The following is a 27525-nucleotide window of genomic DNA, read 5'->3' on the forward strand; positions in this document are numbered from 1 at the left end:
TTGACGTTCATACTTAATTCTCACAGTCCAAAATGTCAAAACATCAACATACTCTCTGCATTCTGGTCTGAGACAATGAGACAGAGCAAATACTGTGTAATGTTGTTTCACACTGGGACCAAATGACGTTACTTCATGAGGTTGCCATCTTTGTTCACTTCATTCAGTCGATCCATCATGGTTAATTGCCTACAGAAAGCTATGCCAGAATGTTTTCAACAGCTTCTCTTGTAAGGAAAACAATGTTCTCTTCATAGTCACATTTGATATCTATATGTGATTATAGCAATTGGTTTTTAAAGACTGGCAAATACATTTATGACGGATAACCATACAATTTTGTACAGATATTCATCGTCCCCAGAGGAAGAATTCTGGTGAATCAGATCAGGACCTTTTGTTGTAGCGCCAACATAAGGTTGACATTTTTGCTTTTATGTCAAACATCTCAACAGCTCTTGGTCTATTGTCATGAAATTTGTTACAGATATCCAGATATCCTCAGAGGACCTTGCAGAGAATGTTATCACCACAAAAACTAGAACATTTATCACATATTCCTGACACGTGGCCTGTTGTGGCCGTGGAATTAATGACTTTGTTTCTAATAGAGAAGCAGAGTTTAGCGGAATCGTGGTTAATCCTCAACCTTAATCAAGTGTCTCTAACACTAGTTTCCTAAACCTAACAGGTAGCAGAAAAACCAGAAAACACTCATATGAAGCTTTTCTGTAATGGAGAGCAATGACAGACAACATATTTTGTCATTTAGCTGGAGGACTCTCTTTCTCTCTCCTGGTCCTTACTGTTAACTGTCCAATAAAAGCAATATTCTGCAAATTTCTTTTGCCCTACACATATTAATTTAAAACCCATAGATTTTTGTTCCATTATTTAGTGTATTAAGAGTTGCTGCTGGTTTCATCCACAATTCATTCAAAACAAAGACAGTGAGGAATGCTGCAGCCAATAAAAATAAATATCTGAGTTTTGCTTATCAAAGCAAGAACAAATCCATTAGTCGTCCCCTGTGCAACACAGTAATATATTTTCATTGGAAATTGGCCCTGAACAATGTTTCCTCAAAAATAATAGCCATTATTTGGACAGCTGTGTAATATTAGATCAGAGGACATCTGTATGCGTATGCGTGCGCTGTAGGTGTGTCAATGACTGTATTTGTAACAAATGTGGGTCAGTAGCCTCCAGTAGTAAAACAGATGGTTGTCGCCCTGTAGACCATAAAGATCTAACAGATACTGTAATTCAGCACTGGTTTCTGCTAGTCAAAGCTGAGTGCTGCATTTTTGGATGGACCACAGAGGCAAAAAGAAATAGTTTATAATAACAGTGAATTCCAGTGGAACAGCCAAATATTTTTAAACAAACTAAACTTTAACAATTGCACTCTGTTGTGAAATTCTTGCCTCCACCCGAATAAAAATAGCAGATATCAATAAAAAGCTACTGAAGACTTTCAGGACTGTTCAGTTACCAACTGGATAGACTTTGATGTCTGATGGTTGACTAGATAATAAATGGTTGACTTGCTTTGTTTTAGCTTTTGTACATAGAGCAATCAGAGTGCACACACACACAAAGTGGAGATCACTGAGCAATACAGGACAGAAGCCTCTGCCTTCCTCCATGCTTTGGTGCCGCTTTCAATACGTATTACCTAATAGGATATGAGTGGAGTGCTGCCTTCCTCACTCCCTGACTGAAGCTTGAAACCAGCACACACACACACACACACACACACACACACACACACACAAGCAGACACACACAGATTGAACCCAAGGGACAGACGTAGTTGAAGTTGAACTGGAGGCCAATGAGATTCTGTTGACATTCGCCACTCTGAGAGTGAAAGACTATTCATCACATCTGTAGAGGCTAACAAATACACACCTGGAGAGCGAGGTCTCTGTATTTATAGCCAACTTTAATTCCTAACATTATCATTTATTTCAGCTCTGGCGCTGTCTAGCTAAGTGCGCGTGTGTGCGTGTGTGTGTGTGTGTGTGTGTGTGTGTGTTCATCTCTCTAAATTTATCACCTTGTTAATTCCCAGCTTTAACATTAATTTATTCTAAATCTCTCCATCTCTGTGCCCGTGTGCTATGTGCGCTTGTCTGTATGAGTGCCTGTGTGTCTTGCTTTATTTATTGGCTTATTAGTCTCCAGAATTAGCAGTTATAGACTCCCTCTGTCTTCGCGCCTTGTGGCCCACATTTAATTTAATTCCTAGCCTTCACCAATCAGTCAATGTGATGCTCAGTGGCTACACGAGATGTCAAAGGTTTGTGGCCACAGAGATGTGTCACTAAGCTGACAAATAGCTGAACAGACTGAGTGAGGAGGCCAAAACCGATACCACAAATGAAAGGAGACAAATACAGTGAATACATGCAGCCCAGTCAGCTGACTGGTGAGTTATCAGTTCCTTTGAATGCCTCTTAACATTACATCAGTTCTTTCCATTTGAGAACCAGAGCCAGACATGTATGTCATGGCTAAAAGCATGAAAGGTTCCAAGAAAGTTAAAATTAATGTTGTGGACGTGATTCGCAGATGATGTAAAAATGCACAGTTTGAATATGAGCAGCATGAAGGGCAAAGTAAGGAGAGCGTTTAAAGAGAAACTATTAAAATAAACCGAAATGAAAAGTGAGGTGACAAAGAGCGATCTCAGGTAAATGTCCTCCAGAAATGCACACTTCGTCTCCATTTGTCTCATTTCACTAAACGCTTTTTCCATCATCTCGAGTTGTGTTTTACATTTTGTCTTGGACATTTGCCAACTACTGAATTATTCCTGTTGAAAGGAAGTAAAGAAATATCATCCTAACACATGTCGGATGTGTGTTCAGAGACTTGGGAGCAGATCATCCATTGCTCACTTGGACAACTGTGTGTGTGTGTGTGTGTGTGTGTGTGTGGTCTCTGTGGTAGCCAGACTTCTGTCCTTGTCCTCGATTAAGAGCGGGAGTTCATGGCTGAGTTGAGCTAATTGTATGACAGTGGTTAACAAGTTCATGTGTGTGTGGATGTGCTAATGGCATTTCGGTCGTTAGTGGCAAGGACTCCTTAAGTGCAGAGGTCAATTAGGATAATTAGCATTCACTTCCTCTCTGATTTTCCCCTGCCATAGTTTGTGTTCCCTCATGGCTGCAAAGACAAGTTATGCCACGCTGTACTATTCTGTGGCTGTGGTATGAGCGATGCCTCTGCAGCCTTACCCTGTTTTCTGCACAAACAAGTCCAGGTGTAGTTTATCCAATAGTGTAGTTGAAAATGTGTCTGGAAGGAGGCAGATTTCGCGCTGTGCATGCAACAAAATATACAGTATCTACAATGGGTTAAGGTTATTGCAGAAGAACCTGCTCAAAGAAACGAATACCCAGCATGACAACTGATGTGTTTCATCAGAAGTTTATTCAATTAAGTAACTTGAATTATTTCTGTTTTTCATAAGTTTCCTGTCCTGCTGTTTATTCATTCTAGTTTTTTTTTTTTTACCTCTGTACTACCTCTGTCTTTTTATGACACATTTATGCTCTTTGCCTCTTCATCCCGTCTTTATTCTGTTTCCCCCTCATTTTATCTCTCAACTTTGTTTTACTGCCTGACCTGACTTAACCTGTTCTTACCATCCACTCCTCCTCGTTCTCCTCTCTGCTCTCCAGCCTCTTGTGATCCCCTGTGTTTAAACTTTGTGGTTGACAAAGCGTATCAGACCTTGAACTTTATTTTGAAATGACAGAAGATATTCTTTTAGGTTGGCAAAATTAACCACATCCCCCTATTTTGAAGCGAGGCTCATTCTTTACTTAGAGGCTTCTGGTTAAAAAGACATTGTATCATTTGTGGAATACAGGCAAACCATAGCTCTGTTTTGCATAAATTTCCATGATTTTCCAGTGGCTCATAATAAGTAGTTTAGTTGCAGTAAGTCCTCCTTACACCGTTTCCTGGCTTATTTATGCTTATAGTTACTTTGGCTTGAGTTGATAAACGTATACATCGGTCCAACAAATGGTAGCCTGTGTTTGACTAAGACGAACTAAAAGATGGAAACAGAGGTGAGGAGAGATGGGGGGGCTAGCATGCTAACTCTACCTTCTGTAGAATTAATAATTAAGCCAGTATTGTATTATATAGCAACACAAAACGCCTAGTTCAAGAGCCACACCCATCTCTTTAGTTCTTACCATGTGTGCATGGAGCTAAAAAATAACCAGATATGATAAGAGGGGCTCAGCTTTCGAAATAGAAACCCACACAGTTCAACAAGTGTGTGTTTGTGAGTGTGTATGTGTGTACCAGACAGAGATTAGAGGAAGACAAACAGAAAGAAAAGAGCAAGGCAAGGCAAACAGAGACAGGTAGAGATGGAGAAACAAGCAGAGAGGTAGAGAGGCCATGTGTTGCTTTCAGCATACATACAGCGTCTGTTCTGTCAGAACGGCTGTGTGTTCAGCGATGCAGCCTACAACAAGACAGTGGATTAAAGATCAGGAGGCCAAGCAAGGAAAGGTCTCTGGTGGAACGACACAAACTGTCTGACAACAGCTGTCGGATTACACCTTAAAACTCACCGGATCACACTACGTACACACACATATACTCTCTCTCTCTCTCTCTCTCTCTCTCTCACACACACACATACACACACACTCACACACCCACGTACTGTGGGCCGACAGGACTCACAGATGAATATGAATGTTTGCTCCTGGCTGAGTTTGTCTGAGTTGCTCTGAGGGCCACTGAGCAAACGGCAGGTGTATCAATCTGCTGCCTGTCTCTTGATTGAATAAACAAGCCAATAAAAACAAAGAAAATGTTGTTTTCAAGCTCTTGTGTAGCACCAGTGTTTTTTGCAGAGGCACCGCCTGGTAAGCTAAAACAGCCCTCTGGGCTGATGCTTAAGCTGTTCTAAGCCTTCGGTATGAAATTGTGACATAGAGATGGTCCCTAGTATTTTTTTCTTTCCTTGCAGTATTCTACAGCAGTCAGATATTTGCCTTACTGGCTGGTGTTTTTTTCTTTTTTTCTTTTTTATCCATTCAATTTAAGAGCCAATAAACAACTTACAGTTTATTGACAAAACAATCTCACCTCACAGTCCATTTAGTAGCTTCTGGAAGTTACGCTCATGGAATTGTAGGTCTTTTTGGTCCACGCTGACCTAATGGCAGAGCATTAAAGTTCATTCCTGGCTTCATTCAAACAGCAGAGAAAAAACAGCCTCACCTGTCACAATCTCAAGGTCGATTAAGTAGCTAATTTGGAGTTTTGAATCATGTGATCTCTGTCAGCAGTGATGACAGGTTAATTATAATCATCCAAACTTAACGTGACACCAGGTAATGCTTTTAAAGGACAACTCAAAGGGCACAAGTTATTTTGACATTTCACAGAAGGAAAAGCACAGGTGTCCTCCAAATATTAAAATTAATTCCATTTTAGCTGCTTCATTTTCAAGGTCCTGGTGTTGTTCACGTTGACTCAGTGACACGTCCTACTGGGACACTTCAGTCATCATTAATCTTATGAATCTAATTAATAACGTCTGTGCTTCTTCTACTCTGACAAGTTTATATGTCTGCTGTGAAAAAGACTATGTCCTGTTAATTTTTAACTAAAAGTTCTGTACATCTAGAACCTATTATAGGGACATTATTTTCTAGGAAATGAGACCAATGGAATTTTGATATAAAATTATGAGAAATGATGTCCCTTCTTCGGCACATGTGCTTAAACAGGTGCATGCTAAGTTATGATATGGAAAACTGGCCATCAGGGTCAGTTTTTCACTTGGCTTCATTGTGGCTGTCTCTTTAAATGTGATCCACATTTTCATCTCAGTTTTGTGGAGCACTTAGCCAGCACACCTACACATGAGCAGATGGGGTGGAAAGCAACAGACAGTATTGATTAAAAGTGGACATTTTCTGTACAATATACAGGAAAATTGCTTATATTGAAACATTAGGTTCTACATGATAAACAGCAGGAGGGAGAAATGGATCTTATTACTATTCGTCCTGAAATTATATATTGAGAAAACGTCTTACAGGGGTGAGCAGAAAAGAGGCAGTTCACCCACTCCATGGTATCATTTCCATTTTCATCGTTTCACTTAAGTTTATATTTCATCCTGAGCAGAGTAATATATCAAAATCAAACATATTAACTTCTGTTAAACTATTTGGGAATAAGTGTCCAATTATTTTTGTAACAAATTAGCCTTATGTTGGAGGTGAAGTGCTCTTCTGAGAGAAGGTTCACCCAGGAAATCATATTTTGGCTCGAGAGATTGAGGGAAATGTGCTCATTGTCGCCGCGGCTATCCATCTATCTGCATGCCTGTCACTGTCCTCAATGTTAATTCCAGACAGTGAAACACAATCACACTTAACTTAACTGGGGAAAGATTGAAATGACAGCACAGTCTGTCTGATCCCTGGCTAAATAGAGGTCAGCAATAAATCAAAGCGGGCTGGGAAGAACCACTGTTAATGAGGATGGAGAGAGACAAAGAGAGCAAGGAGGGAGAGAGTGGAAAAGTTTTCTCAACTGGATAAGTGTATTTGAATACGTGTTGTCTCTGCATGTATTTGTTTGTGTATGTGCATACATTACTCTCACAACTATAGTCATATCTTTGAGTTTGTGTTACTTCCTGGGAATAGGAGATTACAGAGCAATCTGCTTTGCTTTAATTGAACTGGTCTGCTTTGTAGCCTATATGTGTATGTGTTTAAACCCCTATGTGCTGTAATTGTGTTTGCATACTGCCACAACAGTTAGTACTACACTACTAACTGCTACTTAACCGACTGTACTTGTCTATATCATCTCTCTCTTCCAGTTTTCAGTGCTGTTCCCAGTCTTTGTCACTGCCTGTCTGTCTTTGCTCTGCTACAAGTTGGAGCCAACAGTGGCTACCGTTATTGCAGTCACATTTTTAATACCCCCGTTTCTCCACTCCCACACAAGTTAATTCAATTGTGCGGGAGCCACATACTTTTTTCCCACAGCTCTGCAGACTGTACCGTGAGTTGTAAAATGTGGTTGCTCGATCTCATGGACACTAGGTTTATGGTGTGTCTAATCACGTGCTCGTGTGGCAATAAGCAGCTGGTGTCTGTCCAATTTTGTGCTCGCATGTAAATAGGTTCAGTAATGGCAGCACCTTTTTCTAATCATGTGTGTCTATTAAAATAAGGTTCAAATGCAGTTCAGCCAACCTCATGGTTCTCAATCAGTAAATACAGACACATATTGTATACACAAATCAGTAAATTCGGCTTGAGGACATAACATTTTCTAGTAATACTGGGTGTGTACAGAACTGGTCTGAAATAGAGCTGAATGGTTTTGTGCTTTTCCAGCGTAACCCATTAAAATTACAGTGCTAATTTCAGCACCATTCATATTGATCGAGAGATTGGCCGTGTCTTTGCTCAGAGAGTCTGTTCCACAGTCGCTACATGTACTAGAGTTCATTGTGTGGGAAGTTTTCAGTTGGTCTTTTTTGATTTTAGGTGTAAATAATAGAGTTAACAATGGCTGAATTCTATTTGACTGCTTTGGTTGTAGCGTCCTGGTATTGTGCATGCTGAGTCACTGTGATATGTCTGCTGTGAGGAAGTCCTATATGCTGAACATTTAACATCTGCTGAGGTTGAGGATGGGTGTGTTTACTGGTTTGTAAATTCCTTATTATGTCTGCAATGGAAACCAAGTGTTTCTGCTTATACCTGAATGTTTGTAAAAAGACAATTGCACGTTTGGTTCCAAGAAGACTGCATTTTTGTATTTGTGAAACAGCTGTTGAAAATAATGAATATAATTGCCGTGCTACTGTCACTAGTTACCAATGACTGTACTTAAAGATGGACGTCATGGCAGGACCCTAAAAGTGAAGACAAAACATCTCAATCACCCCCTTGTCACAGGCTGCAGCATAGGTCATAAACCCGGCCCCCTCCATGTTAGCGGATGGGACATGGACCAAATTCTTATCACACTGATTTACAGTGTACGTTCAGTGGGGTATGCTGTCATGATTGACAGCTGTGATTGACTCGTGACTGGGTCAGGTGGGACCTCAATGTCGTAGCGCCAACACTGAGTCACTACTGTGCAGACTCTGGCTCCAAATGACGTCTCTAATGCAACATGGCAGAGCCCGTACCAGGATGTTTTGGCTTCAGTTGTACAGAGTGTCGTCCGTCTTATATACAGTCATTGCTTGCTACTGTTAGCTAAACATGGCTACAGTAGTTTGTATCATAACCACAGTAAATGATATATTATTACCTTTCAAGCCAAATGGCAACTTAGCCTTTGGAAACAGAAACACTTTCTCAGCTGTCAGCCTCTCTCAAGCCAAACAAAGGTTCCAAATACTTTCAAACATGAAAACATGTTTAGTTTAGTTTCCATAGTGAAAGTCACTGCAACATGGTAAACAAGTAAAGCTTAAATACTCGATTCCTGTCGTGTTCACCAAGACGTCCGTTTGGTTGAGTGAAACTTGGGCTTCAGTTCCAATAGCTGGCTGAGTTGCAACACACTATCCAGCAGAGACAAGAAACCTAGCCAAGCTCTACGACAGTAGCAGCACTGCACGAATTTAGAAAATGTCAGTGGCGAGTGGAACTAAAAAGGCTGATACAGTAAATTTAATACCCATGCAGAGATTTGGGAGATTATTCAAGTACAGATATGTCATAACCCAAGACTAATACGGTATGTGCAAATAAGTCTAAATGTTAGCAAGTGTGTCTTTAACTCTTACATTTATCCTAACATCAAATCTGACCTTAACCATGACACCTCTACTCTTAAAGGGCCTGTTAAGAAATTAAAGTTATATTTTTGGGCATTTTTTTGCCTTTATTTTTGATAGTACAGTGACAGATGGACAGGAAATTGTCAAATATGTCACCACTTTATAGGATTTCCATAACTCTTTTTATCCACAAATACACATTTGGTCCCCAGATGAATAGGAATACAAGAGCACACACACATTATAGTACAGACTGACATGTCTTGTGCTCTGCAATGGCAGTTTGTTTTACTTAGTGGAGTGTTTAAGACAGATTTGGTGCCAAAGACAGCCTGTCTCTTATTAGTGAACCACATAGATGGACAGAGTGAGGTAGAGGAGTGGAGACAGAGGCAGAGAGGAACAGGAGTAATTTTATACTTGGACAAAGGAAAGACTTGGCACTACAGAATCTGTCAATATATCTGCGGTTTTTCATCAAACCCAAATACAGTGTTTTGCCATCTGACCGTCTTCATTTCTTCCTGCTTCACTTGTTTCTCTTCTTCTCTTTCACACTTTTTCTCTTTCTCATGTGGGCACACAGACACAGTTCCCTCACTGTTCCCCAGTAGCTGCACTTTGACCTGTAGCAAATGCTTTAAGATGGGAAGAGAAAAGAGCGAAAGAGGTAGAGAAGAGGAGGAGAAGAAGAAAGGCAGATGGGGCTTAGGAGGAGCGGAGGGACCTTTGACCAGCCTGCTGTTGTCTAGCAGTTGGGCCGAGAGCAGAGAGGAGGGATTCAATAGCAATTACAGTAGTAAGATACTAGAGGCATTCTCTATGACATTCATTGTCGGGAAGGAAACACCATCATGCGCATGTGTAGGACCATGCATGCATGGATTTGATTTCCTGTCTCTCTGCGACATGTTTGCAGAGGTGATTCTGATGTGAATGTGGTTTTATTTTCCAAAACGCTGAGGAAATTTAATTGTAAAAATTGTCAGTTGATTGATTACTAAATATGTGTCAGTAAGATTCTGCAGATGGAGGAAATCGTTCTATTCAATGATGTGATGTAAAACTTTGACAGACTTTGATATTTCGTCTTGTGCTCTGCACCTGTAGAAAGTGTGACACAGGATCAGGATTTGTCTGCAGCTGCTATTTGTAAATCCTTCATTATATTTGTGTGTAAAGTCCGTTATGTTGCCATGGGTTGTTGATTAGTGGGTTAGTGAGATGCATCTTTTCTCTAAATGTTTGTCAATATTGGAACTAGGCTTAAATAAAATACTGAGAGGCGGCTTCAACTGATTCATTGGAAAAATGCACGCAGTCGATGAACATGTACAGTCTGTGCAGTACAACGAATTTCCTAGTAGTAGCAAAATGAGAACATGATTGGTATTGGACAGTTTTGATTATGAGTGTCGATAGTAGAGATAAAAAAATGACGTGTGAAAGTAACATATGACACATGAGCTCCTCCTGTCACTTCAGCGGAGCAGCTGCTTAAGAATCTCAGATCAGACCACCAGCGTCACTTAGAATCACAACTTTACAACTAAGTAACACAACTCAATAAAACTTGCAAAGCATGCAATCCCACTAGTATTTCATTACTAAACACAGACCTTACATTAAATCCAGTGTTGCTTGAAATGAACTACTACCCACATAAAAAAGTTTTAGAACAAATGCATTTACGTTCATAAGGTGATTGATTTTTCATTTTCTGTCCTATTGGGTGACTGACCCGAGAAAATGCACAACCTGGGCACGGTGAAATAACAGTAAAGCCCAACTTTGTCTCAAGGTTTCATGTTTACTGGGATGGATTATCTACATTATGGATTATGGAAGTTGTTTCTCAAACTGCACAAGACTAAATGGCAGCAAACGATTTCTTCTGAAACGACCCCTCATATCCAACTAAACTAAACAGAGGTCGGCAGGGATAATGTGAGGGAGAGGGGACGACCTTGATTATTGGTTCAGATGTAAAACACCGGTGTTGGCCGAGTTGAAGGACGTTCCCACCACCCTGCCAACAGAAGATTCGGGAATGGCCAGCGAGCTGCAATTAGCTGTAATTACCGACCCTCTAATCCTCTGTTTACAATCTCCCTCGTCAATCTTGATGGCTTTTCACATTGCACAGTACTCAACTCTCCCTCTCCGACTCTTTCATCTTTAACCATTAAGATCCACGTCTTTGGTTTTAACCAGTGTCAACAGCAGTTACTATAGATACTAATACCCTCTGAATGTCTCTCGCTTTTTTTTTTTATCACAGAACAGCTTCTCAGTGGATCTGTGTTTTTGTGTGTGTGCTTTTAAAAAAAAAGCCTCTCTGGTGATTAGTTACGGTTCGTTCTTTCTATTCTTTAACCTAAGAGTTTCTTTAAAGGCCATGCTTGTTTGTTTTGTGAGAAGGGAGGCTCTACAAAGAATCCTCTTTTCACTCTTTGGCCTCTCAGCCTTTTGCCATTTATTGAAACTCCCAAACTAAGCTACAACCCTTCTCTTCTCTTCTCTTCTCTTCTCTTCTCTTCTCTTCTCTTCTCTTCTCTTCTCTTCTCTTCTCTTCTCTTCTCTTCTCTTCTCTTCTTCTATTCTATGTTGTGGCTGATCAGTGTACTAATTATCTTTGCTTTTTCAAAAGCTTTACCTGAGGAGTTAGCATCTCAGTTTTACATTACATTACATTTGCAAACCAAAGACTGTCATCAGCTATCGCTCTTGACCTTGTTGTCTTCTCTTCTCTCCTTCGTCTGCCGTCTGTAGCAGATGGATGGTTCAAACAGTCAGACAGACACAGACAGCAGACAGAAGGCTCTGTCTGGAAAATCACTCCTTGAAACGAATACCTGCGTGGCTTATCATCAGACAGCGTGTCTTTTATGAATTTCAAGATTGAGATAGTGTTGGCCTGAGATGATAGCACAAATAGTACAAGTGGTAGAGTAAATGTTACATGTATTTTTCAGGCAAAAATAAAAATGAAGATGAAAGGATTTCTTGTTTTACATTGCATTTTTTTCATGCTGGTGGGGCTTTCTGACAACTACTCATAAGACTGGGAAAGAAATTTTCTTTTTGCCGCCAAATAGCACTTTCTCCTGTTTTGCATATTTTTACAGTTGATAATTGGCAGCGTACCAAAAGGGGAAGACATGGGAAGCAGAATTGGAACAAAGGTCTTGGGACTAACCCAAGCCATTGCAATTACCCAGTGTGCACCTGAGCCACTAAACTAACATCTGTTGTTAGAACAGAGTGAGAAATTGAACCTTACACTCTCTTGTCCTAATGGAAAATCTTAAAAAAACTGCACTCCCTGGTATCACTCCACAGTCTTTAATCTTAATCTTTTAAATGTGCTATACTGAACAAAAATGCAAGGTAATAATTGATTTTCCTTGAGTCAGCGTTCTCTTTTATTGCTTTGCTTCATTTAGACACAAATGTCCAACCTTACCAGCATGTTCTGGATTATTCACTATTACGTTTGAAGACAGATAAGGGATTTATGATGCAACAAAAGTGGATGTATTCATTTTCTGGATATGAAACTGGGCAGGATGACAAGCTGAGCATGGAATTATGACAAATGACCTCGTGGAAATGTGTGTGCCTGTGTGTCTGAGAGAGAAAGAGAGAGAGCTCTGTAGTTGTATCTTTAATTTGCACTGCATCACAATATAGATGTTGAGAGTGTTGTATTTGTGAACATATACTGTACATCTGGTATTTTTGCATGTGTTTTTATGCTAATCCGAGAGTGTGTGGGTGTGACTCTTGATAATACGGGCTCCTATTTATCCTCTATTACTTTCAGGTGGGAGGTTTCATGCGTAGATTTCACTTTAAAAATGTCTTTCTCATGAAGAGTGAGTCACTTTTTGCAACAACTTCTACAGAAATTATTTCCAAGAAGAAGAGGTCAGGAGACCTACGGGTAAAAGCACTGCAGAGTTCAAATGAGGCTCACAGGACGCTATTTTTACATCACATTTCACATTCATGTTTTTGGAGCAAGATAAAAAAAAAAAAAGTGAGTATATGTGAGAGTTTCGGCGGTCGACTAATGTTCACATCACGTCATTGTGCTGTGCCATTCAAAGAATACAGTATCTTTTTACATGTTTAATGTTCTGTTTCTGGCTGTTTGGTTTACAGTTTGTGTTTTGTTCAATAAAGACAACCTGAAACCTGCCGACTTGAGTTGTGCATTTATTGTGTTATTGAGTTTTGTCTGAGAAACCTGAAAATCAATTGTAAAATCATTATTTTTTTCAATGGGAGTTACTTATTTTTGAGTTACCTATTCATTAGTGCTTTATCCCCAGCTGTGGTCAACTTGAATTCATGTCACTTACAATCTAAATCTCTTCTCATCTCTCCTCTCTTCTCTAAAGAGTATTTTGTGTTACCATCACAGAGACAGTCAAGGCTATCCTTTGACCCGGTTGTCCTCTTTTCTCTTCTTCATCCAGTCGATCAGTTTGTGTGCCACACTGAAGCCATCGCAGACATTGTCATCCTGGTGGACGGCTCCTGGAGTATCGGTCGGATCAACTTCCGCCTGGTCCGCATGTTCCTGGAAAACCTGGTCAATGCCTTTGATGTTGACATCGATAAGACAAGGATTGGTGAGTCCCTGCTACTTTTCCTTCCTGAACAGATGGGTAGACCATAGGAACAATATGGCCCTCTGATGTTTGTGAATATATTTTGATTACACTGATACAGATATTTCCTCATGTTTGCTAAGGAATGTTATCCTTTTTATGTTGGCTGTATTGGGTATTTAACTTTGAAGGAGCAAAATAAGCAAATGACATATTGTAATATCAGGTGTAAATTCAATGTGTTTGTGTGTGTGTGTGTGTGTTTGTAGGTCTGGCTCAGTACAGTGGTGATCCAAGGATAGAGTGGCATTTAAATGCTTTCTCCACTAAAGATGCAGTCATTGATGCTGTCAAGAACCTGCCGTACAAAGGAGGAAACACTCTCACAGGTGCTGCATTTCCCTGATACTACCAGTTTATTTTGCTTTTTGTTTGTCTGTTTCTCTTTTTCTTCTTGGTTGTCATCTTGCTCCCCTTGTACCCTTCTTTTTTTCTCCCTTAAATGACTTTTCCCTTTTTGCCTGACTTTCTCCTTCCGTCCACCCTGGTCCTTCTGCCTCTATCTTCCTCATTTGTCCCTTTTCTCTTTCTCTCTGTCTCTTTCCAGGCCTTGCCTTGACTTATGTCTTGGAGAACTGCTTCAAGCCTGAGTCTGGATCACGTGTTGGCGTGCCCAAGATTGGGATTCTAATCACGGATGGGAAGTCTCAGGATGATGTTATACCACCTGCAGAGAGTCTACGTAATGCTGGGGTTGAGCTGTTTGCTATTGGTAAGGATGGGTACAAGATTCACATCTGTGCCACAGTGAGTTCAAGAATGACTCCTTGTCTCCCATTGATGATGTTTCTTTGAACATAACTGTATCGTACCGCCCTGCTGTGCTATAGTCAGATTGTTATTGTCATTAAATACCAACAATCATATGTTTGCTCTTGTCCTCCCAGGTGTGAAGAATGCTGATGAGAATGAGCTGCGCTCCATCGCCTCAGAACCAGACAACACTCATGTCTACAATGTGGCCGACTTCAACATCATGAGCTCCATAGTAGAGGGTCTGACCAGAAAAGTGTGTGAACAAGTGGAGCAGCAAGATAAAGACATCAAGGACAGTAAGGAGACAATGAGACGGAGAGTGAGGAGAGAGACTGTGCAGTCATATACAGTATATGACTATATATACATCAGATAAGCAATATGAACTATTCCAATTATTTGAGACCAAATAAAACTTTATATATAGTCAGGTCAAGAATGTGCAATGTGATCACTTTGGTTCTGCTTAATGCATCCTTAAATGATTGGATGATAAAAAGTCACATTGAAATGACAAGCTTAACAGCAGCCGCAGTGATAAAGCAGGTTTTGTTTGGTGTGAATCAAACCGTGTATATTTAGATAAGAGATGGTGGATGGCCAGAGTTGGTCGTATTTAATGCAAAGTTGCTCCATTGGGAATAAGGTCATGTAGCAGCCAAATGGAAATGATATCCTGCTACAAAATGTTGATTATTTTAGGACACTCCATCCTGCTCCTCTTTCTCACTTTTTCCGCCAATAAGTTTCCACCTCTGTGGATATAAAGATACAGGATGGGAAACACAGAAAGAGGATGTCATTAAAGGGACATCATAAATCCAGTCTAATGTGTTTTGATTACATTTTAACACTATCTCCGTTACTCTGATCCTGAATGCATGTGAGTTTTTCTACTTAACAGTTCCTCACTGGGAGTGATTTTAGGTCATCTGATGCCGTCTGTTTTACTTATACTTACTCTTATACCTTTTCCTCTCCTTTCATTTCTTCAGAGCAGATACCAGAGATGATTGGAACGCCACTTGACCTGGTGACGTCAGAGGTCACAGCCCGGAGCTTCAGGGTCTCATGGAGCGACGCCCCCGGAAATGTTGAGAAATACAGAGTGGTTTATTATCCCACTCAGGAAGGAGAACCACAGGAGGTGAGGATTAAGCTTTTTTTTTTTTTTCTTTGCTGTGAACATCACTAGAATGATTGTACTGAAAATGTGCTTTTCTTTAAATTGAATCAGGAAAAGCTGAGGGAGGAAACAAACAGTACAAACAAAGTCATTGCTACGTCATTGCTATGTGAAAGCTATATATGCAAACTCTTAGAAGCATAAGCAAACACTAAACAGTACTGAGGTCAAGACCCTCAGTAAGAGAACAGAGAGGTGGGTTTAGGCCAGGGTACACTCTACTTTTCCATTATATTACAACACCAGTGGGAGCTATCCGGGGTCCTCTGCCAGGTTTGTAGTTTGAAGTTCAGTTTTGCCTCGAGACGCTGGTGGTATCATTCATCCATACCCCTCTCTCTTCTCTCCATTCACAACTCCCCACAACATCCGTGCAGGTAATGAAGGCTCACAAGAAATGATACCCTGGCTGATCCAGGCACCTGCTTGATTTTTCCAGAACATTTGACCACAGAAACTATTAAATCTTTTGCTTAGCTGGGTTTACAGGGACCAGATGTTCTGGAGCAGCGTGTGAGGAGACCTTTCCAGCTGGCTCAGCCCACATCTAATCTGTATCACAACTGTCATCCATTCAGTTCAGAATGAAAAATATTCTTTAGCGTTAGACATTTGTGCTTTATCCTATTCAATAAATCGATTGTGTTTCCCCTCCTCACCCATTCTATTTCGATCTCTCTTTCCTGCCCTGCCTTTTTCTTTTTCCCCTCTTCCATTTGTCATTTTCATCTTCTCCCATTTATTGTCCCATTTTCCATTTCCCCTGCTATTCTTTGTCCTCCTGCCTATTCCCACCCCGCCTCCTTCCATCCACTTCCACACCTCATCTCTCTTCTCTGTCCCTCCAATCCATCTTTCACACCCCTTCTTCCTCTCCCTGACTCACCCTCCTGCACCCCAGGCTGTAGTGGACGGCAGTGAAACTTCAGTGGTGTTGCAGCATCTCAGCTCTCTCACTGAGTACCAGCTGGCTGTGTTTGCTGTGTATGCAAACGAGGCAAGTGAAGCTCTCAGAGGATCAGAAACAACCCGTAAGTTTATTCTCAGGCACAAACATGCACGCAGAAATGTGCTTGCAAAACCTAACACCAACAGCTGAGATCACAAGTTAATAACAGTCACTTAAAAGTTTGACAGCCATGGAAGCCAGACATATTGAAAATGATACATTCATAATAGTGGCAGATAAAAGCATCCACAAAGATAAGATTTTTTTTTTTTTTTTTTACATTTTAAATAAAAGTTACAAAAGCTTACAACTTTGCTTGAATGATCATTTCTCCATTTAACTGTGCTGTGTGTTTGTCTGTGTGTGGTCGTGCCTGTGTGTATACGTAGTTGCCCTCCCCACTGTGACTGGCCTGCAGCTGTTTGATGTGACTCACAGCACCATGCGAGCAAGATGGGACAGCGTGGACGGCGTCTCTGGCTACATGCTGCTTTACACACCTCTTACAGATGACGGAGACTTGGACGAGAAGGAGGTAGTGAAAGAAAGTAAAAGACAGAAAAAGAGAAATAGAGATATACTGAATAGATAAATGCTTGTTCAGTTCATAGTTTTAAATAGCTTCTTGGCAACAGAGAGTCCAAATGTTTGTGTTAAATACTGTAATGCGTGCATTTGTCCAAAGATCAAGGTTTCAGATGCAGTGACAGAGCTGGAGCTGGATGGGTTGATCCCTCACACTGAATACACCGTCACTGTTTATGCCATGTATGGAGAGGAAGCCAGTGACCCTACTACAAACCAGGAAACTACATGTGAGTAATTCCCATGCACACATACTGTTTTTATCCTGTGCCCTTATGAGAGCCCTCATTCTCAAACTTTTATTCTAACCTTAACCTTAATTTATTTCTAACCTTAGCTGTAAAAACAAGTCAGAACAAGTCAAAACAGCCCTGCGCAGAAGTCAGGGTTGGACAAAAACATCCCCTCTCTCCAAAAATGTTCTCACTCTCAAGGGTCTTAAATTCAAACTCGTTCATGCATATTAACACACATCAAACATTTGTTCTCTCTCTCCCTTCAGTACCATTGAGTCCTCCCAGTAACCTCCAGTTCTCTGACATCACCCATAACTCCGCCCACATCAGCTGGGACCCCGCACCCAGCGGAGTAAAAGGTTACCGAATCATGTGGGTCAAGACAGACGAACTAGTCACAGAGGAGGTGCGTGTGACATGCGTGACTCCGTGATCTTAGACATTTAAGATGATATAATTATATTTGACAGAATTTGTATCAGAGAGCATCTGTGTCTGGATGAGAACAGTTGAGAAAAAAAAAAAAGAGGACAGAAGGGACAAAGAGGAGATTAACCGTATTGTTCTCTTCAGTATGAAAAGGTCAGACTAAAATGAGTATCGAGCACAGATAGAAATCATTGTGGAAAATAAAGAGGGATATTTTAATTACACAGGGATATTGTGTGTGTGTGTGTGCGTGGGTGTGTGTGTGTGTGCGTGTGGGTGTGTGTGTGTGTGTGTTTTTGCATAGGTGCAAAATGGCTAAACTGTTACTTGTCGATAGAAATTAGTGCCTGTGTCCAGTGTCTTCACTGAATGCCAACAGCACATCTTACATGTTGCTGCTGAAGGTTATTCTCTTGGAAACATTGGTAACATTACATGGTTTTGACTGGTTTGAACAAGAAGAAGAAACTTTTATCACATTTTAGTGGATTCGTAGCCTTTTCAGCTTCCTGTGATTGACCTAGTCTCTAATTGTACAGATTGTGTAGATAGATGACGTGTCTGTGTGTGTCCTTCAGGTGGAGGTCGGTCCAGTGAGCTCTTATGACCTCAGCGAGTTGACATCTCTGATGGAGTACTCAGTGGCCATCTTCGCCCTGTATGACAACGGCCAGTCAGAGCCGCTCAACGATGGATTCACTACCAGTAAGACACTGTCACTGTTTGGCTGTGAGAACACATTAGAAGAAGATGCAGTAGTTAGTTTTACGGACTTGTTGCGAAACCTTAAATTAGATTTGGGCACATATAGATGAGCAATGTTGCCACCAGTGGTAATTATCAAGTAGATTTGTCCAAATTGTTTTCCTCATTGGTGTTCTTGCATTTCCCTGTCTCTGCTGAGGACAATATGGTCTCAGTTTCCTGAAAATTGTTGTATTTTCTGAAAATTAGAAGGCAAACCATTTCTCTCTCAGTGTCAAACTGTTGAATTTTATTACCCCTACTGGTCCCTTTGCTGTTTTGGCAGTCTGCCCATCTCATTTACACCTCAGCATAATAGCCCAGTCACATTAAAAGGTCATTTCACTGTCCCTGGCTATTCTGTCACGCTAACAGATATTGATTTGTAGGAATATCCCTTTAAGCAACAAGCAGGTTGGCTCCAGTGCTGAGTCAGCTGAAAGAAATGTATTTCTGGCAAGCAACTATTAAACTCCTCACTCTGAAGGGCTGTGTGAATTTTTATCTATCTCCTGGCAAACTTTGTTCAATGGTCCAGGTTTAAGAGAGGGAGCTTCACCAACTAACACAAATGCGTTAGCTCTTTTAATGCTTTTGAGTGGCGGTGCGAGAAATGATGGAAACCTGCATGATTAGAGTTCACGCCAAAATGCTGTTTTTGTAAGATGTAACCAAGATAACTGCTGAACAAACAGTTTAAACTTGTGCAATAAATGGCACCGTACAGTCAGGAAAGCCGCAATTCCCGGTAAGTGATTATGCTCCAAACTGAAGCTAGCTCATAGTTATGTAGCATTTAAAAAAAAAAAAAAAAGAAGCTGATTAACACTGTAAATATCATCATAAACGTACAGTGAAATCGTAACGGTATTACAAATGATACATTGAAATATGTAAATATTTTACAGTTGAGGTTAGAAAAACATAAGAAAAAGAAATGTACAAAACACTGAAGTCTCTGTCTCTCAGCTCCAGTTCCTGGTCCTCTGAATCTACGCTCCAGTGATGTCAGCACAGACAGCTTTGAGGTCAGCTGGGATCACTCAGCCAATGACATCGTCCTCTACAGACTCTCCTGGGCACCGTTCACAGGTGGCGACACCAAAGAGGTCAGTGCCACCAATATACTTTATGTTATGCGTTTGCTTTGGACACAGGTTTCTCAAAGATGTTTTTTTCAAGAAGAACTGAAATGTGACAGTGAAGATCATCCTCATAGATCATGTTGACAACACTGCAGGGCTGAAACATTAAGTCGGAGCCTTTGGCACAGCTACTGTATGCACTAGCTACAAATTTGTATTTTCTCCTCCTCAAGCTGACAAATATTACAGCAATAAAATTAATATTTTAGCATTAAAAGATAAATAACCTACATGGATTCTGAATTTTTCATTTAGCCAGAGGTCAACTTATTATCTCTGTTTCCAGAGGAAGAAGTGGCTGCACTCCATGTGCCCAGATAAAGGGAGCCTGTACTCCATAGAGTTTCATATAAGCTTAACCACTCTACTGGTGGCTGGTAAAACCCCTGGCATGGCTGAGTATAAATAAAGGCTGAATAAATCTAGAAATTAATGGCTTGGGTGTTTTATTACCATGATCTGGGGTTTAGAGGCAGCTGGGAGGAAGCGATAGAGCCCTTAGGTCTGTAAAAGTGTGTGTGTGTGTGTGTTCGTGTGTGCATGTTGTGTGAGCGGGTATGTGTGTTTTGCTGAGAGTCATCAGAGCTGAAAATAACACTCTGGGGAGTTGGAGAGGTGGGCTGGTAATACCACCAGAATAGAAAAAGGGCTTTAATCTGTCTCTCACCTACGTACTGTAAACATGTACACACACACACACACACACACACACACACAAACACACCACACACACACACACACACAAACACACATTGACTGCTCTGTATTGTTATATCTAAAAGGAGATTAAACACAACACAATCCAACAGCCACACAGACACAGATTCACAAACAGGGTGAAAGATTACCCAGATTGAAAGTTGATCATCTTGATATTCATATCAGTTTTGATTCTTTTTATGCATTGCACTGTTTTGTCAGGATTCATTTGTTTTACTGGCACCCTGGTGCCTTTTTGAATGCAGGTTTTGGGTCTTGTTGTGCTCTTCAATAAAATGTTGCATTGATTGTCTTTAATCAGGCAAATACCGCAGAGGGCAATGCTCTTTATGTGCATGAAGGAAACAATGCTGTACAATATGGAAATGCCTCTCACTAAATGCAAAAGAAATGTCAAAAGGAAAGGGAGAGAATACTAAGATGTAAAGATGCACTTGCTCCCGGGAAATCACAAATGTCTGGCCCCACTGGTGAAATTTGCATGTAACTGTGCCCCGAAGGGCTCAGTGAAGGAACAAATTCCTGCACATAATCTGGTTATTGACTCATCTACAGTAAATTCCAATTTCAGAGTAGCTCTCCGTGGAACAAGCTGTACTTGTGATGACCTCTTTGTATTTACCTTGGGGTCTGATTCGTTTCTGTGTTGTACAAATTATAGTGGTCGTTTGGACTTCTGCAGCAGCAAACGATCCAACTGGCCGTCCTGACATATTCAGGGAAAGCCACTTTTCTGAGTCACTTGTATTGTAACCATCATCTTTATAAGTCTATAAATGGCCTTATTCAAATTTTACTTTTGCTTAACATAACAAAGAGTGGGCTACATTTAAATGTTTTCTTCCTAAAGTGAATTTCTACAATTTGTAATTTATTCAGCACAGTATTAAAACACATTGTATGTACAAAATATAAAAGTTTGTTTTCACAGACACAAGCTTTTTAAAATATGTGCTACCATTTCCTGCTGTTTTCATGACTGAAATTATGAGCACCGAGACAATTTGTTATGTTTTTAGCAGCTTTCTCTACTAAAGCGCAGTGATTACCTTGGCTTTGAACGTCTGGTGTTGCACTTAGAATATAAATAAACCCGTCACACTGCTGGTTACTGCCCAAATTTTTTATCACATCTTTAGTGTAACTTAGGAAACTTGTCCTATTTATTATCTTCTGGCAAATATAATAACAACAAATGAAGACACAAAACATAAGAAGGTGACCTAAAATGTTATCAGCACTTTGAGACACAACATGACAAAATTTAATAAAATATTTTGTACGTTTCACTAATACCTAGGCAAGTTCGAGAGAACTTTTATACACAGTATATCTTTATATTTTCACTGGTAAAACTTAAAAAAAAAAAAAAATTTAAAAATGACATTATAAATATCAACTAGCAGCTGTCCAACATAATGTCCAGCTGTGTCTGGACATTATGTGTATGTCTGAATGAAATGATGAGAACGGGTTATGAAACAGCAGAAGCACATGGTTGACATTTTTGTGATATCAGCCAACATCTTTCAGAAGTAGACTTTAGAAAGAAGACACTGCTGGAAGTCAAATGTAACATGAGACTTAGACTTGTGTGTGTGTGTGTATGTGTGTGTGTGTGTGTTTCTCTTCTGTAGGTGGTCTTGAGTGGAAGTGATAACAGATACATCCTGAACAGTCTGAGTCCGTCTACCGAGTATGAAGTGATGTTGACGGCTGTGTTCAAAGATGAATCAGAGAGTGACACCATCTCTGTTATAGAGACCACATGTAAGTGACAGTAGATTGTGTAACTGGCAACATGTGCAGCTGTTGTTATACAAACTCAGAGAGCTGTGGTATTTTCTTTATCTAATCAACACAAAATTTGACAAAAGTCAGAGTCTGAAAACTTTTCCACAGATAAGAGAAGACCAGTGTAATTTCATATAGTAAAATCCCCTTGGTTGCACTGATGTCGAAATTAGCCTGTGACCTGAGTAACCCTCTTCACCAAAGTGCCACAGTCTGCTGAGAATAACAGACGAGTCCAATCACATATGCCTTTTAGGATAATAAAATTTGCATTTCTGAGTTCAAAGCGTAGCTCTGTGTGAGCCTATTTGCATTGATTTGTTTGTAACTGCTTATCTCAAAAGAAGAAAATCTATTTCCCCATCAATGGTTTGTTATGTATTTCTGTCTAATTACCTTAGTTATTGATATAGAGAACTGTTGGGAAGAGTTTCTTTCCAATTATCTGATTTATGCTCTCTGTATTTCCCCAGTGGCCAAGACAACAACGATTGCTACAACCACAGGTAAGAAGTGTCCACATTGCTTTTGAGTAAAAATTCCAAAATGTCAGGAGCAAAAAGTGTCCAAACAAACACATTCTCAATATTGTACATGTATAATACTGGCCAAACATTAACCTGAAAACATGTGACATGAGTGGACGTGCCATGTTTGATTAAAATCATGCCGTAAAATGTATTTCTTCATAATATTAGCAGTTAGAATCTGGAGAGTGTTGCTTTAAATCATTGTGCTGCATGTGTCCAGCAAGCAGCAGACTTTTAAGTTCACTTTGTACTTCATTTAAAATGAAAAAAAAATCCTTGCAGAGAGACTGGCCAAATTTTAATCACAGTTCAAGCCAAAGCATCTGTCTAGAAGATCTTCTGCCATTGAAATGTGAAAGTCTCTATTAGTTGCCAGCGCATGCCGATGTTGCCAGAGAGCAACCACAGCTCTATAAAGTTCCTGTAGCAGAGCTTTGGTCTTTGTTGCTCATTTAGTTTCAGGAAGCTAAACCAGAATTACTGAGGGCTTAAAAAAGTCTGTTCAGACTAAGGCTGATGAATCTAAAATCGAAACACTGATAACATCATCAAGCAGGATCCACCTTATGAAAAAAGTTTGGAAGATCTTCTCTGTTTTTAAAAGTGTGTTTACCAAGTTGGCTTCACCCCGAGACTTTATTTCAAACTCCATTATCTCAGAGGCGACCCAGAGGCCATCTGGATTGTGTTTTGTATGAGGAACAGGCTACAGCTAATCGAGTCAGAGCATTTTCTTCACTCACGGCATTGAAAACTTGAAAAGCAACACGTCTCCTTACTTAAGTCCTTGCTCACTATCCTTCAAACTTTTAAAAAGCACATCTGTTTTCTTTAAAACTCCAATTGCTTCTGTGAAAATCACAACTCAAACCCAGCGAGTCGTCTCTGTTTTTAAAAATCAACGCTTGTAGTTTAGGGCTACAATATGTGTTGAACCTGCATGCTGATTTTCATCCAAAGAGGACTGCATAGACTGTAAAACATGTCTAATTTGGTTTAAAGCCATTTTTGAGACAGATGAAACTAAAAAAATACAAAAAAACACTTTCCCTCAGTTTGTGGCAGATTTTACTGCAACTTTTTTTTTATCATCCAGCACAGCACAGCTGACTGAGCATGTTGGCACATTGACAGTAGCTGTTATGATTTTCTTTTATCATACTGGCATTTTGACTGACAGTTTTCAAATCCACAGTTTACCAAACCACATTAAAAGTGTGAAGAAAATGCAGCTCAAGCCAAGATTTTGTGTCACTGTTTATGTGTAAATCCTGCAGTAACTCTGTATAGTGACTGTTGTCTGTGATGTGATGTCGCAGTAGGACGTCAGGCTGTGAGAAACCTTCAGCTGAGCGACGAGACCACCCAGAGCTTAGAGGCATCATGGGAGATGGAAGACCCCCATGTGGAGAGCTACAGGGTCTCCTATGCTGGCCTCAGGGGTGACCACAAAGAGGAGTCTGTGAGTTGATCAAGTTCAGAGCTGTTTAAGTTTAAGCAAAATCATTTACAGATCAGAAATAATCAAATACAGATTTAGTTTTGGAGGTTTTGTGCAGCAAGTGTTTTTGATTTTAATAAAAAGAAAAAAAAGGGGTCTTTTTTTTAGATCCCTGTTACATGTCTATAGTTTCAGAAGTCTCCCTCCTTCTAGTCCTGTGCCACCTCAGGCTTTTGCAGCTTTCAAACACATGCATGTAAACACACACAAATGTCTGGACACTAATTACGTGGAAGAGACAACAGTGGAGTTGTGAGGAGGATCGTTGTTATTTCACACGTCCAGCCAACTGGATGGCGACTGCAGCGGTCAGTGTCGGGTCATCTGCTCCAATCAGAAAACTGATTACACTTTTAGTCCCGGTCCACTCGGCCTCTCCTTCCTGATCCCTCTATCTGTGGTAAGAGCCCTTAAGCTCGGTGCCATGTACTGACCCTGATCACTGATGCACACACACAGAGACACACACACATACCCAGCCTCTCTTTTCTTTTCCATCTGTCGTTCTATCTCTCTTTTTTCTCCCTCTTGTCTTTTCTCTAAACCCCCCACCCCCCACCCCCCACCCCCCCGCCCCCGTTTTAATTTCCCAATGTGGTGTCAGAGCGGTAGAAGATGGAGAGGCCAGGCCAAGCCAGAAGACATTCCATTATCTTTTCAGTAGCCATTTACCTCACTGGGAGCAGAGATGGAGGACAGCTGAGAAAAGAGCAAAAGAAACAACGAGTGGTGGAAAGAGAAACAATCGCTAAACAAAATGGAGAGAAAGGCTTAAATCTGTCCTCTAGCTGATAGATAAGAGTTGTTTCACGTCGTACCTCTTTCTGAAAGTTTGAATGTGTTTTGATGTGGATGTGTGTGACGGATTGATAAAAGGGCAAAAGAGACGACACGGACAAATCTGTGTTTCCTAAGTTTGTGTTTATGTGTTTAAAAGTGTTTGAGGGTGTGGGCACCTTCCTGCTTTGACACTGAAAGGAGTTTCAGCACCTCAGTCAGAGTGGACAGCTCCTCCTGATGCATTGGCCTTACCTTAAAACACCTCTCTCTCTCTCTCTCTCTCTATCTCTCTCGCTCTCTCTCTCTTTGTCTCGCTCTCTCTCTCACACACACACGTAGACTAACATTTGGCTGAGGATCAGTGCTGTTAGCACAACAAAGAGAAGTTCATCTCTGTGCTGTTTGTGTGAAAGTCGTGTTTTGGAAAGTAGACACTTTGTTAGGAACACACAGATGAATGTTTGAAGGCTTTCTGATGTAAATATCAAATAATGTTTTGATTTACAAACAAGACAGTTGATTAAAGAAGGAGCGACAGAAAGCTGAGTTTTATTTTTGACAGTTTTTTAATTATAAATATCACCAACTGGTTGACAAAACAATCTCCACTTACTTGCTGCAGCTTTCAACATGGGCATAAATCATCTGCTGATAAAGAACCTTGTGATGAAGTTGAAAGCTCCGGGACAACCAAGCAAGCGGACCTTGAGTAGAGATTGTTTTGTCAGCCACTTTTTCCAAGGTGAAGACTGACGTGTCAAGCGGAGAATTAGTTAACATCCATTTATATTTAATTATATTATAAAATAGCAACATCTGGGTTGTTAGCTGTCTTTTTTCTAAAATTTAATACACTAAGTTTGATATTTGTGTTTGTTTAAAACCTTTTGATGAGAAAGAACCTCATTCTGATAAAAAAAACAATTTCAGAACTTATACAAAGATGCATAGAAAGAACGAACTGCAACATTTATAAATGAAAACTCAGCAGTAATCGGTTTTTCTCAGCTCTTTTCTGTCTCACTGCTGACCTCAAGTGACTTTATTGACTATACTGAAGTGAGCAGAATTCTTGAACAGTTGTGGTTCATATCCCTAAAGATATATGTACTATTTTGCCGACACTCTGTTTTACCAAATTAAATCTGGCCTCAATCCTTTCCTCCAAATGTTGCTGCAAACCAGCAGAGAAAAGCAACAGATTCTGCATGTAGTCTGCTATATGGTGCATTTATCCTGGTGTGTGTGTGTGTGTGTGTGTGTGTGTGTGTGTGTGTGTGTGTGTGTGTGTGTGTGTGTGTGTGTGTGTGTGTGTGTGTGTGTGTGTGTGTGTGTGTGTGTGTGTGTGTGTGTGTGTGTGTGTGTGTGTGGTGTGTGTGTGTGTGGTGTGTGTGTGTGTGTGTGTGTGTGTGTGTGTGTAGGTGTTAGTTCCAGGTGGTCAGAGGAGAGCTGTGCTTCAGCCTTTACTATCAGACACCCAGTACAAAGTGACAGTCACGCCAGTGTACAAGGACGGACAGGACGGCATCAGTGTCTCTGCCCTGGGAGCCACATGTAGGCCTTACAACACACACACAGACACACACACACAATCCTCTGAATTATTAACCATTCTTGGTCAGCTCTCAGTTTCTCAATTTTTATCACACAGAGATACAGCTCCCAGTTTAGAAGAACACATCTGATAAAACTGAAAGCTAATGAAAATGAATCTTATTTCAGCGAGCCGACCGGTCATTTGCATTACATTAATTTCATGTTCGTTTATGTTCCTGAAGGAGAATGCAAATTAAAGTGATGACAAATACTGATGCGTTCTTAATTGTCTTAATGAAGGCCGTTCACAATTACAGCAGCTCTTTTCATTAATGAGACGATTAAATTATATCAGCTCTAATTGATTCTCTTGATTACCCCTAATGAACAGCAGTGATTGTCTCCTCATCGTACAGAGAACTGAAATGTCAGACAAAATATGTCATCTCTTTAGATGAGGGTGCTATAGCTCACCATATTACAAATAAAACCCCCCTCTCAGCTTGGAAAGCAGCAAGGCAATAAATCAGAGCCAAGACACACTTCATGTACAGCGAGATATGATTTTATATTTTTTAGAGAGGAACACTGTCTTCACACCTAAATCAGGCTCCGCAGGAATTTACAACTTTATGATAACTCAAATTCAACCACGCCTGGCACTGGTTGAAAAACAAACAATCAAACAAAAAAAAAAACTACAACTTTGCGGGGCTACAATAATTTATAATTCACAGTTTGTTGAAACTCATATATCAACAGACTATATGCAGTGCTGTGCCCAGGCTTTCTTGTGCTGTCACCAGCAATAAGGAACAAAAGTCATAAATCATATTACAGCTGGATATTAAATCTCAGGACTTTTTGGTAGCGGCCAAAATGTGTCTGTAGTAGTTAATATAAGAAACTGACAGACATTCCCCAAACTCAGGGCTAGTGTTGAAAAATTTTGAGTGATACCCAGCCCTGAATCATATACAGTCCGAACAAATGACTATACTTGTCCTTAACAGTAGAGGATTTGATTTATTTCCCCAGCTGTCAAAGATTTCAGTGTGTTGCCATGCTCATTTTATTTTTTTTATCTAAATTTAAGTCTGGCTCTGAGAAGCTCGCCTATATTCAGATTTTGTCTTGTGCTGT

At 40.3% G+C, this 27525-nt stretch overlaps 1 protein-coding gene across 4 annotated transcripts in view; it reads left to right on the forward strand.

The window, feature by feature from the left end:
- The window catches only part of LOC130172017 (collagen alpha-1(XIV) chain-like), a 140662-nt gene that overhangs the window by 27011 nt on the left and 86126 nt on the right, over window positions 1-27525 (forward strand). For all 4 annotated transcript variants that reach the window (XR_008828221.1, XM_056380408.1, XM_056380407.1 and 1 more), the window contains 15 exons: window positions 13297-13452; window positions 13701-13820; window positions 14039-14203; window positions 14379-14543; window positions 15243-15394; window positions 16335-16464; window positions 16772-16917; window positions 17068-17197; window positions 17470-17609; window positions 18211-18337; window positions 19346-19485; window positions 21879-22011; window positions 22509-22541; window positions 23885-24027; window positions 26268-26400. Coding sequence is in view for 3 of the 4 variants with exons in the window: in XM_056380408.1 (XP_056236383.1) it covers window positions 13297-13452; window positions 13701-13820; window positions 14039-14203; window positions 14379-14543; window positions 15243-15394; window positions 16335-16464; window positions 16772-16917; window positions 17068-17197; window positions 17470-17609; window positions 18211-18337; window positions 19346-19485; window positions 21879-22011; window positions 22509-22541; window positions 23885-24027; window positions 26268-26400 (2013 nt within the window). In the remaining variant the exon portion in view is untranslated. The remainder of the gene's footprint in view (window positions 1-13296; window positions 13453-13700; window positions 13821-14038; window positions 14204-14378; window positions 14544-15242; window positions 15395-16334; window positions 16465-16771; window positions 16918-17067; window positions 17198-17469; window positions 17610-18210; window positions 18338-19345; window positions 19486-21878; window positions 22012-22508; window positions 22542-23884; window positions 24028-26267; window positions 26401-27525) is intronic.

This window comes from Seriola aureovittata, chromosome 7 (genome assembly GCF_021018895.1).
Source record: "Seriola aureovittata isolate HTS-2021-v1 ecotype China chromosome 7, ASM2101889v1, whole genome shotgun sequence".
In the NCBI taxonomy this organism is placed as follows: domain Eukaryota; kingdom Metazoa; phylum Chordata; class Actinopteri; order Carangiformes; family Carangidae; genus Seriola; species Seriola aureovittata.